General features: G+C 46.9%; 1 protein-coding gene across 1 annotated transcript; it reads left to right on the top strand.

Annotated features, from left to right (window-relative positions):
• Positions 1-13,788: 13,788 nt before the first annotated feature.
• Positions 13,789-14,369, top strand: LOC125537089. Its single transcript, XM_048700384.1, has one exon. The coding sequence runs from the start codon at positions 13,842-13,844 to the stop codon at positions 14,367-14,369; it is 528 nt and encodes a 175-aa protein (XP_048556341.1). The 5' UTR covers positions 13,789-13,841.
• Positions 14,370-16,964: the final 2,595 nt, after the last annotated feature.

Below are 16,964 nucleotides of genomic sequence, written 5' to 3'. Positions count from 1 at the left end.
GATCACATCCGGGACTCCGAACTAACTTCGGTACATCAAAACTCATAAACTCATAATATAACTGTCATCGAAACCTTAAGCGTGCGGACCCTACGGGTTCGAGAACAATGTAGACATGACCGAGACACGTCTCCGGTCAATAACCAATAGCGGAACCTGGATGCTCATATTGGCTCCTACATATTCTACGAAGATCTCTATCGGTCAGACCGCATAACAACATACGTTGTTCCCTTTGTCATCGGTATGTTACTTGCCCGAGATTCGATCGTCGGTATCTCAATACCTAGTTCAATCTCGTTACCGGCAAGTCTCTTTACTCGTTCCGTAATACATCATATCGCAACTAACTCATTAGTTGCAATGCTTGCAAGGCTTATGTGATGTGCATTACCGAGAGGGCCCAGAGATACCTCTCCGACAATCGGAGTGACAAATCCTAATCTCGAAATACGCCAACCCAACATGTACCTTTGGAGACACCTGTAGAGCTCCTTTATAATCACCCAGTTACGTTGTGACGTTTGGTAGCACACAAAGGTGTTCCTCCGGCAAACGGGAGTTGCATAATCTCATAGTCATAGGAACATGTATAAGTCATGAAGAAAGCAATAGCAACATACTAAACGATCGGGTGCTAAGCTAATGGAATGGGTCATGTCAATCAGATCATTCAACTAATGATGTGACCGTTAATCAAATAACAACTCTTTGTCCATGGTTAGGAAACATAACCATCTTTGATTAACGAGCTAGTCAAGTAGAGGCATACTAGTGACACTCTGTTTGTCTATGTATTCACACATGTATTATGTTTCCGGTTAATACAATTCTAGCATGAATAATAAACATTTATCATGATATAAGGAAATAAATAATAACTTTATTATTGCCTCTAGGGCATATTTCCTACAATTCTAGCATGAATAATAAACATTTATCATGATATAAGGAAATAAATAATAACTTTATTATTGCCTCTAGGGCATATTTCCTTTAGTCTCCCACTTGCACTAGAGTCAATAATCTAGATTACACAGTAATGATTCTAACACCCATGGAGCCTTGGTGCTGATCATGTTTTGCTCGTGGAAGAGGCTTAGTCAACGGGTCTGCAATATTCAGATCCGTATGTATCTTGCAAATCTCTATGTCTCCCACCTGGACTAGATCCCGGATGGAATTGAAGCGTCTCTTGATGTGCTTGGTTCTCTTGTGAAATCTGGATTCCTTTGCCAAGGCAATTGCACCAGTATTGTCACAAAAGATTTTCATTGGACCTGATGCACTAGGTATGTCACCTAGATCGGATATGAACTCCTTCATCCAGACTCCTTCATTTGCTGCTTCCGAAGCAGCTATGTACTCCGCTTCACATGTAGATCCCGCCACAACGCTTTGTTTAGAACTGCACCAACTGACAGCTCCACCGTTTAATGTAAACACGTATCCGGTTTGCGATTTAGAATTGTCCGGATCAGTGTCAAAGCTTGCATCAACGTAACCTTTTACGATGAGCTCTTTGTCACCTCCATATATGAGAAACATATCCTTAGTCCTTTTCAGGTATTTCAGGATGTTCTTGACCGCTGTCCAGTGATCCACTCCTGGATCACTTTGGTACCTCCCTGCTAGACTTATAGCAAGGCACACATCAGGTTTGGTACACAGCATTGCATACATGATAGAGCCTATGGCTGAAGCATAGGGAACATCTTTCATTTTCTCTCTATCTTCTGCAGTGGTCGGGCATTGAGTCTTACTCAATTACACACCTTGTAACACAGGCAAGAACCCTTTCTTTGCTTGATCCATTTTGAACTTCTTCAAAACTTTGTCAAGGTATGTGCTTTGTGAAAGTCCAATTAAGCGTCTTGATCTATCTCTATAGATCTTAATGCCTAATATGTAAGCAGCTTCACCGAGGTCTTTCATTGAAAAACTCTTATTCAAGTATCCCTTTATGCTATCCAGAAATTCTATATCATTTCCAATTAGTAATATGTCATCCACATATAATATCAGAAATGCTACCGAGCTCCCACTCACTTTCTTGTAAATACAGGCTTCTCCAAAAGTCTGTATAAAACCAAATGCTTTGATCACACTATCAAAGCGTTTATTCCAACTCCGAGAGGCTTGCAACAGTCCATAAATGGATCGCTGGAGCTTGCACGCTTTGTTAGCTCCCTTTGGATCGACAAAACCTTCTGGTTGCATCATATACAACTCTTCTTCCAGAAATCCATTCAGGAATGCAGTTTTGACATCCATCTGCCAAATTTCATAATCATAAAATGCGGCAATTGCTAACATGATTCGGACAGACTTAAGCATCGCTACGGGTGAGAAGGTCTCATCGTAGTCAATCCCTTGAACTTGCCGAAAACCTTTTGCGACAGGTCGAGCTTTGTAGACAGTAATATTACCGTCAGCGTCAGTCTTCTTCTTGAAGATCCATTTATTCTCAATTGCTTGCCGATCATCGGGCATGTCAACCAAAGTCCATACTTTGTTCTCATACATGGATCCCATCTCAGATTTCATGGCTTCAAGCCATTTTGCGGAATTTGGGCTCACCATCGCTTCTTCATAGTTCGTAGGTTCATCATGATCTAGTAGCATGACTTCCAGAACAGGATTACCGTACCACTCTGGCGCGGATCTCACTCTGGTTGATCTACGAGGTTCAGTAGTATCTTGTTCTGAAGTTTCATGATCATCATCATTAGCTTCCTCACTAACTGGTGTAGGTGTCATAGAAACAGGTTTCTGTGATGTACTACTTTCCAATAAGGGAGTAGGTACAGTTACCTCGTCAAGTTCTACTTTCCTCCCACTCACTTCTTCCGAGAGAAACTCCTTCTCCAGAAAGTTTCCAAATTTAGCAACAAAAGTCTTGCCTTCGGATCTGTGATAGAAGGTGTATCCAATAGTTTCCTTTGGATATCCTATGAAGACACATTTCTCTGATTTGGGTTCGAGCTTATCAGGTTGAAGCTTTTTCACATAAGCATCGCAGCCCCAAACTTTCAGAAACGACAACTTTGGTTTCTTGCCAAACCACAGTTCATAAGGCGTCGTCTCAACGGATTTTGATGGTGCCCTATTTAACGTGAATGCGGCCGTCTCTAGAGCGTATCCCCAAAACGATAGCGGTAAATCAGTAAGAGACATCATAGATCGCACCATATCTAGTAAAATACGATTACGACGTTCGAACACACCATTACGCTATGGTGTTCCGGGTGGCATGAGTTGCGAAACTATTCCACAATTTTTCAAATGTACACCAAACTCGTAACTCAAATATTCTCCTCCACGATCAGATCGTAGGAATTTTATTTTCTTGTTACGATGATTTTCAACTTCACTCTGAAATTCTTTGAACTTTTCAAATGTTTCAGACTTGTGTTTCATTAAGTAGATATACCCATATCTGCTTAAGTCATCTGTGAAGGTGAGAAAATAACGATATCCGCCACGAGCCTCAACGTTCATCGGACCACATACATCTGTATGTATGATTTCCAACAAATCTGTTGCTCTCTCCATAGTACCGGAGAACGGTGTTTTTGTCATCTTACCCATAAGGCACGGTTCGCAAGTACCAAGTGATTCATAATCAAGTGGTTCCAAAAGCCCATCAGTATGGAGTTTCTTCATGCGCTTTATACCGATATGACCCAAATGGCAGTGCCACAAATAAGTTGCACTATCATTATCAACTCTGCATCTTTTGGCTTCAACACTATGAATATGTGTGTCACTACTATCAAGATTCAATAAAAATAGACCACTCTTTAAGGGTGCATGACCATAAAAGATATTACTCATATAAATAGAACAACCATTATTCTCAGATTTAAATGAATAACCGTCTCGCATCAAACAAGATCCAGATATAATGTTCATGCTTAACGCTGGCACCAAATAACAATTATTTAGGTCTAATATTAATCCCGAAGGTAGATGTAGAGGTAGCGTGCCGACTGCGATCACATCGACTTTGGAACCGTTTCCCACGCGCATCGTCACCTCATCCTTAGCCAATCTTCGCTTAATCCGTAGTCCCTGTTTCGAGTTGCAAATATTAGCAACAGAACCAGTATCAAATACCCAGGTGCTACTGCGAGCATTAGTAAGGTACACATCAATAACATGTATATCACATATACCTTTGTTCACCTTGCCATCCTTCTTATCCGCCAAATACTTGGGGCAGTTCCGCTTCCAGTGACCAGTCTGCTTGCAGTAGAAGCACTCAGTTTCAGGCTTAGGTCCAGGTTTGGGTTTCTTCTCTTGAGTAGCAACTTGCTTGCTGTTCTTTTTGAAGTTCCCCTTCTTCTTCCCTTTGCCCTTTTTCTTGAAACTAGTGGTATTGTTGACCATCAACACTTGATGCTCTTTCTTCATTTCTACCTCCGCAACTTTCAGCATTGCGAAGAGCTCGGGAATAGTCTTATTCATCCCTTGCATATTATAGTTCATCACGAAGCTCTTGTAGCTTGGTGGCAGTGATTGGAGAATTCTGTCAATGACGCAATCATCTAGAAGATTAACTCCCAATTGAATCAAGTGATTATTATACCCAGACATTTTGAGTATATGCTCACTGACAGAACTGTTCTCCTCCATCTTGCAGCTATAGAACTTATTGGAGACTTCATATCTCTCAATCCGGGCATTTGCTTGAAATATTAACTTCAACTCCTGGAACATCTCATATGCTCCATGACGTTCAAAACGTCGTTGAAGTCCCGATTCTAAGCCGTAAAGCATGGCACACTGAACCATCGAGTAGTCGTCAGCTTTGCTCTGCTAGACGTTCATAACATCTGGTGTTGCTCCAGCAGCAGGCCTGGCACCCAGCGGTGCTTCCAGGACGTAATTCTTTTGTGCAGCAATGAGGATAATCCTCAAGTTACGGACCCAGTCCGTGTAATTGCTACCATCATCTTTCAATTTTGCTTTCTCAAGGAACGCATTAAAATTCAACGGAACAACAGCACGGGCCATCTATCTACAATCAAGCATAAACAAGCAAGATACTATCAGGTACTAAGTTTCATGATAAATTTAAGTTCAATTAATTTACTTAAAGAACTCCCACTTAGATAGACATCCCTCTAATCCTCTAAGTGATTACGTGATCCAAATCAACTAAACCATGTCCGATCATCACGTGAGATGGAGTAGTTTCATTGGTGAACATCACTATGTTGATCATATATACTATATGATTCACGCTCGACCTTTCGGTCTCCGTGTTCCAAGGCCATATCTGTATATGCTTGGCTCGTCAAGTATAACCTGAGTATTCCGCGTGTGCAACTGTTTTGCACCCGTTGTATTTGAACGTAGAGCCTATCACACCCGATCATCACGTGGTGTTTCAGCACGAAGAACTTTCGCAACGGTGCATACTCAGGGAGAACACTTCTTGATAATTAGTGAGAGATCATCTTATAATGCTACCATTAATCAAAGCAAGATAAGATGCATAAAAGATAAACATCACATGCAATCAATATAAGTGATATGATATGGCCATCATCATCTTGTGCTTGTGATCTCCATCTTCGAAGCACCATCGTGATCACCATCGTCACCAGCGCGACACCTTGATCTCCATCGTAGCATCGTTGTCGTCTCGCCAATCTTATGCTTCCACGACTATCGCTACCGCTTAGTGATAAAGTAAAGCATTACAGCGCGATTGCATTGCATACAATAAAGCGACAACCATATGGCTCCTGCCAGTTGCCGGTAACTCGGTTACAAAACATGATCATCTCATACAATAAAATTTAGCATCATGTCTTAACCATATCACATCACAACATACCCTGCAAAAACAAGTTAGACGTCCTCTACTTTGTTGTTGCAAGTTTTACGTGGCTGCTACGGGCTTAAGCAAGAACCAATCTTACCTACACATCAAAACCACAACGATAGTTTGTCAAGTTGGTGCTGTTTTAACCTTCGCAAGGACCGGGCGTAGCCACACTCGGATCAACTAAAGTTGGAGAAACTGTCACCCGCAAGCCACCTATGTGCAAAGCACATCGGGAGAACCGGTCTCGCGTAAGCGTACGCGTAATGTCGGTCCGGGCCGCTTCGTCCAACAATACCGCCGAACCAAAGTATGACATGCTGGTAAGCAGTATCACTTATATCGCCCACAACTCACTTGTGTTCTACTCATGCATATAACATCAACGTATAAAACCTAGGCTCAGATGCCACTGTTGGGGAACGTAGTAATTTCAAAATTTTCCTACGCACACGCAAGATCATGGTGATGCATAGCAACGAGAGGGGAGAGTGTGATCTACGTACCCTTGTAGACCGACAGCGGAAGCGTTAGCACAACGCGGTTGATGTAGTCATACGTCTTCACGGCCCGACCGATCAAGCACCGAAACTACGGCACCTCCGAGTTTTAGCACACGTTCAGCTCGATGACGATCCCCGGACTCCGATCCAGCAAAGTGTCCGGAAAGAGTTCCGTCAGCACGACGGCGTGGTGACGATCTTGATGTACTACCATCGCAGGGCTTCGCCTAAGCACCGCTACAATATTATCGAGGATTATGGTGGAAGGGGGCACCGCACACGGCTAAGAATATGATCACGTGGATCAACTTGTGTGTCTAGGGGTGCCCCCTGCCCCCGTATATAAAGGATCAAGGGGAGGAGGCCGGCCGGCCCCTATGGTGCGCCAAGGAGGAGTCCTCCTCCTAGTAGGAGTAGGACTCCTACTAGGAGGGGGAAAGAAGTGGGGAGGGAGAAGGAAAGGGGGGCGCCACCCCCCCTCTCCTAGTCCAATTCGGACCAGGGGGAGGAGGCGCGCGGCCCACCTTTGGCTGCCCCTCTCTCTCTCCACTAAGGCCCATATGGCCCATTACTCCTCCCGGGGGGGGTTCCGGTAACCCTCCGGCTCTCCAGTTTTCTCCGAAATCACCCGGAACACTTCCGGTGTCCGAATATAGCCGTCCAATATATCAATCTTTATGCCTCGACCATTTCGAGACTCCTCGTCATGTCCGTGATCACATCCGGGACTCCGAACTAACTTCGGTACATCAAAACTCATAAACTCATAATATAACTGTCATCGAAACCTTAAGCGTGCGGACCCTACGGGTTCGAGAACAATGTAGACATGACCGAGACACGTCTCCGGTCAATAACCAATAGCGGAACCTGGATGCTCATATTAGCTCCTACATATTCTACGAAGATCTTTATCGGTCAGACCGCATAACAACATACGTTGTTCCCTTTGTCATAGGTATGTTACTTGCCCGAGATTCGATCGTCGGTATCTCAATACCTAGTTCAATCTCGTTACCGGCAAGTCTCTTTACTCATTCCGTAATACATCATCTCGCAACTAACTCATTAGTTGCAATGCTTGCAAGGCTTATGTGATGTGCATTACCGAGAGGGCCCAGAGATACCTCTCCGACAATCGGAGTGACAAATCCTAATCTCGAAATACGCCAACCCAATATGTACCTTTGGAGACACCTGTAGAGCACCTTTATAATCACCCATTTACGTTGTGACGTTTGGTAGCACACAAAGTGTTCCTCCGGCAAACGGGAATTGCATAATCTCATAGTCATAGGAACATGTATAAGTCATGAAGAAAGCAATAGAAACATACTAAACGATCGGGTGCTAAGCTAATGGAATGGGTCATGTCAATCAGATCATTCACCTAATGATGTGATCCCGTTAATCAAATAACAACTCTTTGTTCATGGTTAGGAAACATAACCATCTTTGATTAACGAGCTAATCAAGTAGAGGCATGCTAGTGACACTCTGTTTGTCTATGTATTCACACATGTATTATGTTTCCGGTTAATACAATTCTAGCATGAATAATAAACATTTATCATGATATAAGGAAATAAATAATAACTTTATTATTGCCTCTAGGGCATATTTCCTTCAATTCTAGCATGAATAATAAACATATAAGGAAATACAAATAGCAACTTTTATTATTGCCTCTAGGGCATATTTCCTTCACTACCTTTCCCTCTCGTGGGAGAAAGGAAAAGGGGAGGCGCCACCCTCCCCTGCCTTTCCCCACACTCCAAATAAGAAAAGGGGGCGCGGCTTGGGAGGGACCCCAAGTAGGATTCCTCCTACTTGGGCGGCTCCTTTGGCTGCTCCTCCCTCCCTCCCACCTATATATATGTGGGCGCCTAGGACACACCAGATCAATTGTTAGCCGTGTGCGGCACCCCCTCCACCGTTTACACCCCCGGTCATATTTTTGTAGTGCTTCGGTGAAGCCCTGCGGAGATTACTTCACCATCACCGTCACCACGCCATCGTGCTGACGGAACTCATCTACTACCTTGATGTCTTGCTGGATCAAGAAGGCGAGGGACGTCACCGAGCTGAACGTGTGCAGAACGCGGAGGTGCCATACGTTCGGTACTAGATCGGTTGGATTGCAAAGAAAGCTCGACTACATCAACCCCGTTGTGAAACGCTTCCGCTTACGGTTAACGAGGGTACGTGGACACACTCTTCCCCTCATTGTTATGCATCTCCATGGATAGATCATTGCATGTGCGTAGAATTTTTTGTTTTTCCATGAAATGATTCCCAAAACAATCTTGCGGTGTCCTCACCCAGTGACAAAAGGGGTAGCGAGGCAGGTATTGTATTGTTGCCATTAAGGATAAAAAGATGGGGTTTATATCATATTGCTTGAGTTTATCCCTCTACATCATGTCATCTTGCTTAAGGCGTTACTCTATTCTTATGAACTTAATACTCTAGATGCAGGTAGGAGTCGGTCGATGTGTGGAGTAATTGTAGTAGATGCAGGTGGGAGCCGGTCTACATGTCACTGACGTGATGCCTATATTCATGATCATTGCCTTAGATATCGTCATTCCTTTGCGCTTTTCTATCAATTGCTCAATAGTAATTTGTTTGCCCACCGTATACTTTCTTCAAGAGAGAAGCCTCTAGTGAAACCTATGGCCCCCGGGTCTATTATCAATCATATATTTTCATATCTATAAAACCAAAAACCAAAAAATACATTGCTGCAATTTATTTGTGTTTACTTTATTTTGCCTTTTACTTATCTTTTATATCTATCTCTATTAGATCTCACTCTTGCAAGTGATCGTGAAGGGATTGACAACCCCTTCTTCGCGTTGAGTGCAAGTGTTTGTTAGTTTGTGCAAGTGCATATATTGGGGGCTTGCTTGTGCCTCCTACTGGATTGATATCTTGGTTCTTAACTGTGGGAACTACTTATCTCTACTTTGCAGCATCACCCTTTCCTCTTCAAGGGAAAAATCAATGCAAGCTCAAGAAGTAGCGTGCCTATGTACATGATCATTGCCTTGGATATCGTCATAATTATTTGCTCTTCTATAAATTGCCCAATAGTAATTTGTTTACCCACCATATGCTATTTTCTCGAGAGAAGCCTCTAGTGAAATCTACGGCCGCCGGGTCTATTTCCTATCATCTTATTTTTAGATCTATTCATCCAAAAATCCAAAATAACCTTGCTGCACTTTTTCTTTACTTATTTTATTTTGTGTTTTTGCTAGATCTATTCCACTCTCATACAATTTAATCTATCTCAATACCGAGGAGGGATTGACAACCCCTCTTACATGTTGGGTTGCAAGTTTTTATGGTTTGTGTGTAGGTGATGTTTACATAGTGCTGCTTGGTTCTCCTAATGGATTGATAACCTTGGTTTCATAATTGAGGGAAATACTTACCCTTGTTGTGCTACATCATCCCCTCCTCTCCAGGGAATTATCAATGCAGATACAAGCAATCACTTGGTCACCAATGCTCAGAGTGCGTTCGTTAAGAAACGAAGCATCAATGACAACTACATGTATGTGCGCAATCTTGTTAAATGCCTCAACAAGAGCAAGACACCTTCACTCCCGTTGAAACTTGATATCTGCAAAACTTTCGACTCTGTGCGCTGGGACATTTTGGACCTCCTACAGCGGAGACGGTTTCCGAGCATCTTCCGGGACCAGATTACGGCGCTCCTTCGCACATCCTTCTCTCGTGTCCTCGTAAATGGGGTGTCGGGTCCTCCAATTTCGCATGGACAAGGTTTCCGCTAGGGTGACCCGCTCTCCCCACTATTATTTTCCATTGCCATCGACCCGCTGCAGCAAGTTCCGGATTTGGCCACCAGGCACAGATGCTACACAAGATTAGGGGACGCATGTCTACCTTCCGAACCTCGCTCTACACTGATGATGCGGCAGTTTTTGTCAAGCCTATCAAGGAGGACACGACCAACCTTGCTACCATTCTGAAAGGCTTCGGGGAGGTTACTGGCCTTTGCACCAATTTCTCGAAGAGCTCTGTCGTCCCAGTTCGGTGCCAGAACCACAATCTTGATGCCATCCTCCATGGGCTCCCTGCAAAGCGAGCCTCCTTCCCGCTGAAATATTTGGGGCTGCCCTTATCGATGTGGAAGCTCAGACGCACCGACTTCCAATACCTGGAGGATCAAGTTGTGGGAAGACTTGTGCCATGGGAAGGGAGATATATTGCAACTCTGGGCCAAGTTGTTCTGGTCAAATCGAACCTGACAGCGCATGTTGTTTTCACTGCTACTACCCTACCCATCCCCCAGGGCACCCTAAACAACATCAACAAAATTGAGCAACCCTTCCTTTGTCAGATGGGCCTAGTGCAAAGTCAGTTGGGAGCGTGTCTGCAGACCCAAGGACCTTGGGGGACTTGGGGTGCTGCATTTAGAGAAATTCTGCTGAGTTCTCTGCTTGCGGTGGCTCTAAATCAAATGGACCGAGCCAACGAGGTTGTGGGTTGGCTTGGGTAATCCATGTGATGATGAGGACAAATACTTCTTCTACGTGTGCACGACCATCACCATTGGCAACGGTGCTCGTGCGCCCTTTTGGGAATCCCCGTGGCTAAATAGGTGCAAGCCCATGGACATCGCGCCCCTGAACTTTTAGGTATCATCGCGTAAATAGTGGAAAGTCAGGGAGGCTCTGCATAATGACGCATTGATTAGCAAAATCAACCTTGTGGTCGCGTCCTCTCTTGAACACCTGAGACAATTTCTAGCGCTATGGATTTCACTCCACGGTCTCCGCCCGACGAACATGCTAAGGATTCCATCTTGTGGAAGCATACAACCTTAGGAGAATACACTGCCTCTTCCGCCTACAATGCGCAATTTCTATCCATCATTTGTTTTGAAATGCGCAAGGTAGTTTGGAAGACCTGCCCACCGAATGTAAAATTCCTTGCATAGTTAGTAATTGAAAACAAGATTTGGACGGTTGGCCATTTGGCCCGGAGGGGGTCGATGGCCAAATTGTGGCCCTTGCCCTCTTTGTAGGAGGGAGCAGGAAACCGTCGAGCATCTTCTTTTCAACTGTTGCTACACGTTGAGACTATGGGGATTGATGAAGGATTGGCTTCAACTCATCAGCTTGAATGTTTTAGTTTGGGCAAACTGCAGGAGCATCAAAGATTGGTGGTTCGACATGGCCTTCACCCAAAGGATCCATGGAAGGACAATGCCTTCCCTCACTATGCTAGTATGCAAGACAATCTAGGATGAAAGGAACGCACAGGTTTTCCGAAGCAAGTACGCACCCCCAATCATCCTCCTTCGCACCATACGGGGGGGGCGGGGGGGGGGACTTGGGCGGCCGCGGGTGCGAAATATTTGGGGCACATTCTGCAGGGAGAGTAAAGATGGTGTGTCATGCACCCCTGGTGGGGGGCTATTTTTCTTTCTTTGTCTTGAAACTTTGTCGGACTTCTTCCTCTCTTAATTAATGAAAAGGGGCAAATCTTTTGCCCCACGTTTCAAAAAAAAGAAAGTGGGACATCTCTTCAAAAAAAGAAGCTGGACACCATATGTGTCATTGGTAGAATGGTAACTAGGACATTTCTAACCGACCCCTATAACCGGTTAGAGGAGTAGAAATTCGGGTTTACTCCTCTAAACAGCACCTAGCCGATCCTCAATCAACATCAGTGGAGTAAAAATTATACTCAGCCACGACGAATCTCCCTTATTTACTCCATTGTTCGGCGCCCGAGTAAAAGCAGCGTCTCTCCTTCGCTGCCTCCCCGCTCCCCTCCCCTGCCGCATCTGCGCCGACGCCGCCCCTCCCAACCCCCGCCAGCACCCGCCCGCCGCCACGGACGCTCTGTAGGCTCCCCCGCCACTTGGATTTATGCCTTCTCATCCCGTCGCCCGCGCAGAACCGGTGGATCAGCGGCTGCCGCCACCGCCGCCGGATTTGGCGCTTCCGGCCACCGGCGGCTGCGCCTTGCCATGGATTGACCAGGAACCGGATAGCGCAGCCCCGGCAACGCCTCCACGCCGCATGCGGGTATAGGCTACGCCTCAAGTCACTCAAATCTCTCCCGTGAGCGGTTCGCCGACAAAGACATGCCCAACCGTCATCCGGGCTCGGCGTTGGCCCATTGGCTCATTGGCTAACCATTGTCAGTCATAAAGTGCGATGACTGCCTGCGGCAGGTGGTGCATCGAGTTTCTACCATGCCGGAACATCCCGGATGGGTGTTCTTCAAGTGCAAAAAAGATGGGGTATGTGCTTGCTTTGATTCAGTTGTTCATCGGATTCGGCACAATTTCAGTAGCTCATTGTTTGCTCAAATTTGTGTGTACGATGGATACAGGTTTTGGTATTGGAAAGAAGAATACATCGATGTGTTGATAGCACGAAATTTGATAGATGCTCGTGCACTCGTTGCTAGAATAGATACTAGAGATAAAATTATATGTGAAGCAACGTCTACTTCTTTAGAATCGAAGAAGAAGAAGAAGAAGTGTGCAAGCTTGAGAAGCGGCAGATCAACAATGAAGACATAGAGAAGGTATTAATCCAATTAATGGGGGAGTTATGGACGTTGAATATCTTTTAAAATATCTAATTGTGGTTTTTGTTTTCTTTGGTTTTGCTCTCGTGGCGAAGACTTGGTGAATTATGTACTTCAATGCACTCCCTCCATTACACAATGTAGTGCGTCCACGCTTGTTGAGATTTAAGCTTGATCATAAATTTGACCGACGAGACCGATCACGGCAGGAGCAAAAACTATACCACCGAACTCATATTTCAATACGAATTCAATGGTATAATTTTTACTCCCGCCGCAGTCGGTCTCGTTGGTTAAATTTATGGTCGAACTTAGATCTTGGAAAGCGTGGACGCACTATGTTATGGAATGAAGAGAGTATCAAAACGTGGTTGAATGAAGTAAAATAACAAAGAAATATGTATCGGTGGCCGAAAATGAAATGCATTTGAATTTCTTTTACTCCGTTATATATAAGGAATCGTTTAGGTCCGACAAAAAATTAATGATGTAAGTTTACTTCACTAGACACTCCATTATCTATTAGGAATTGGTTAGAAATGCCCTTACTAGATGAAGTTCCGAACTACTAGTTCGGATCAGATTATCCAACATTCAACAAACGACTGTTTCTGCGGATAGAGAGCCGAGAGAGGCCAGGTGTCTCAAGTGGCCCCTACCGTTCGCGTTTGATCTGTGCCATATCGCCATGCATGCGCCCGCTCGAGCGCAAAAGCCGAGGCCGCGCACCACCGACCCCCACGGAGACCCGCTCTCGATCAGCTCGATCGGCGCCATTATCTTAACTGCCATCTCGCGATTACGGATATATAGCCGGCGGCCGGCCACCGCTGCCGCACGTACGTACGTCGCGTACGCTGCCGTCCACCACCACCACTGTGCTTCCCCTTGCGCGCGACGACCGTTCGTCCGTCCACTCGGCCATGGCGCCCCCACCGCTCCACCTCCCGCCCTACTTAGCCCCCACCTGGCCCTCCGGGCGCCCCCGTCCCGCGCCATCATTGAGATCACCGTCCTCGCTCCACCCCTTCTCCGACCTCCTCACCGAGGCGCTCGGGGCCGAGAGCTTAGACCCCGACGACGTCGCCATGGACGACGACGCCGCGGTCGATGGCTGGGCCCAGTCTTGCAAGAGGCAGCAACACCACCTCCAGGAAGTCGACGACGAAGCCGACCAAGGGTTCGTGATGCCGAGGCGGACGAGGAGCGGGAGGGCGTTCCCGCCGCCGATATCGGTGATCGGCAAGGGCGGGCGGCCGTGGCTGACCCTCCGGGCGCACCGGGAGGACGGCCGGCTCGTGCTGCGGGAGATGCGGCTGCCATCGCAGGAGCTGCTCCAGTCATGCAAGGAGGACGGGAGGTTCAAGCTGTTCATGCACCCGGAGGCCGGTGGCCGATGCGTCGCCGGCGCCGCGGGATCACGCGCCACGACGGCCGTGGCGCAGGACTAGGAAATCAAGCGCACTTTGAGGAGCCGATCGACCAGATTGATCTGTAAATTAGTGCCTCTGTGACATCATTCGAGTTCTTCCTCTCCTTCCGTTAACGTTGGTCGTGATAAATCTTGCCTTTCCCGTACTGGAACAATCGCAGCAAATCATCTCTCACGCGTTCAATCTGATCTGTTTCGTTCCATGAGAAATTGAGAACTGAAATACTGCATAGAGACAGTTCAATAACTGAAACACAACAAACACCAATCACATAAACAAACCATGCAAAAATACCATTTTCAGTATTACACTCAAAATCATAACGTAACTCAACTAGTAGTTTTTATCCCAGAAGATTCTAATTTCAACTCTTACAATCAATGGGTCCACTCTTGCTATCACAGTGGCTACCCCCACGTCGCCCTCCCGCTAGGGCGACTCGGGTGGAAACCCTAGCCCCCGCCGCCGGGCACGTCCATCCCCCCCCTCCCCTTCGCCGCTGCTAGAGAAGGTCGTCGGGCGAAGCCCCAGGTGGCTGATGGCGGCGGCGGAGGCTCTCTTCTCTTCCCTCACGCGCCAGATCGGTGAGGCGGGTCACCCATGGCGTCGGGATGCTTTCCCCCGATCTGTGTCACGGCGGCGCGGCGTCTTAGGCGACGGCGCAAGGCGGCGGCGTGGTGCTGGGCGGGGGCGGCGCAGCTGCTAGGCTCTAAGGAAGATCTGGTGGCGCCGGCTGTTCCATGGGCTCGCGGGGTCATGGCGGCCTTGGTCGCGGTGGCCGGCGGCTCGGCCTGTCGGCGGCGGCTGGATCCCGGGGCAGCGGCCCTGGAAGGTGGCGGCGGGTGAAGCTCGGGCTTCCCGCGGCGGCATGGCGTGGCATTGTCCCTATCCAAGGCGAATCTGCATCGCCGATCTCGTGGTTTTGCTGCGAATTGATTCAGATCAGAGACGGTGATGAGCGTGCGGGATCCATCTCGGCGGCTCTTGCGGTTTGGCGAGGTGGGATGGGGGCCCTCCTCCCAGGCTCCAGTGGTGGTGCATTCAGGCAGTGACTGGTGTGCCAGGGCTCCTACGGTGACACTGCTGTTGCGGTTGGTCGCCGGATCTAGGCAGCTAGATCTGGGGTTTTGAAGGCAGTCGAGACAGTGCACAGGTTGTCGGGTAGATTTCTTGGGACGGATCCAGGTGAAAACTTGGTCTTCGGTCGTTGGTCGGAGCCAGTGATGACGATGCCTTTATCATCGTTTCCTTCATGAAGGCATCATCGAGGTGAAGCTCCCAACCCCACCCAATACCTCCGGGGGAAACCCTAGATCAGCTGATCGGATGACGACGACATTCATGTGTCGTTACCCCCTTGGGGGCGGCATTCTTGGAGTTGCATTCGGGCTCGAGGGACCAGCGGATGGCTTCTTCGGTGGAGCGGTGTTTATTTCTACATATTCATGGTGGCGGTTCTCAGTGGCATGGAGCGGTGAAGGCTTGGCGTCAGATGTGTGGCGATGGACACGCGCAGGAGGTCGACGTTGTCTGGCGTCGTGGTGGCGTCGATGGCAGAGATGCCTGACAATGTCGATACGTCAGTACATGCTTTGAGGATGGACCGAGGGAAGACGAAGGTGACGGTCCTTTGCAGCGTGTGCGTGTGGTACTTACTGAGAGTGCGCCGGACCGGAGTGTTACCCAGTCCCGCCTATGTGGCTTTGCATGGGGCATCCGGCGTTAGATGTTAGGCTTTTGTACGATGTCTGTTTGGTATTTGGCCCGGACATTCGGCACACCTTCATCAAGAGGATAGGAGTAACAATAGGTGTCATCTAGATGGTGGCCTCGGGCTTATTGTTCAATTTCTTTGTAAGGTCTTTGTGAATAATAAATAATATGGCCGCATGCATCTTCCAGATGCAGAGGCCGGGTGTGATTCCTTCTTTTCTAAAAAAACTCTTACAGTCAAGGTTCACCTGTAAATGAAAGCTACTCCCATACACCTTAAATATTTACTCAAGGTCAACTCAACAAAAAAGTACTCAAGGTAAAAAACATAATTGATGGGCATTTTAAAAAAAAATACACATATAGCGTATCATTTCATTTATAGAGAGTGAAAAGAGTACAAGGGGTGGATATCCATACTACGTGCGCACTAGAGCGTAGTAGCAGATGCCCTAGAGTAGGAGGAAAGGGTTGCTCAGCCCAAAGGATTTAGTCACTAAGTTACAGGGATGATGCAATCGATGCTGCGGGTGCCTTCCTTTCCCCAACGCTATGCCTCCTCCTCGATTGAGCTGATCATGGCATGACAGATGGTTGAGCGTTGTCGAACATGCATGCATTATGATGCTTTTAGATGGTTCAGCCGGTGAGCATGACAATCGAGTCCAGGCCCTTAAGCATGCAAGATGGGGGTAGCATCCATGCCAGGCGACCACCACTCGAAGAAAACGATCGTGCCAACGGGCATAACTGATGGGCATTATCTATGTGAAGAGGACCTAAACTACTTTGAGTTTATTTGTGGAACAAGCCGTGTAGGTGGATCCAAAGTGTTTTTAGAAGTGGCTTTCATGTAATTCACTTTAGTATTAATATAAAAAAATTAGGGGAAAGGGTGCA

The sequence above is a fragment of the Triticum urartu genome, chromosome 2 (assembly GCF_003073215.2).
Source record: "Triticum urartu cultivar G1812 chromosome 2, Tu2.1, whole genome shotgun sequence".
NCBI lineage: Eukaryota > Viridiplantae > Streptophyta > Magnoliopsida > Poales > Poaceae > Triticum > Triticum urartu.
The sequence above is the reverse complement of the archived record's forward strand: the minus strand, read 5'-3'. Positions and strand labels throughout refer to the sequence as shown.

Coding starts and splice junctions, on each gene's coding strand:
- LOC125537089 (XM_048700384.1), top strand. CDS start 13,842: ATGGCGCCCCCACCGCTCCACCTCCCGCCCTACTTAGCCCCCACCTGG.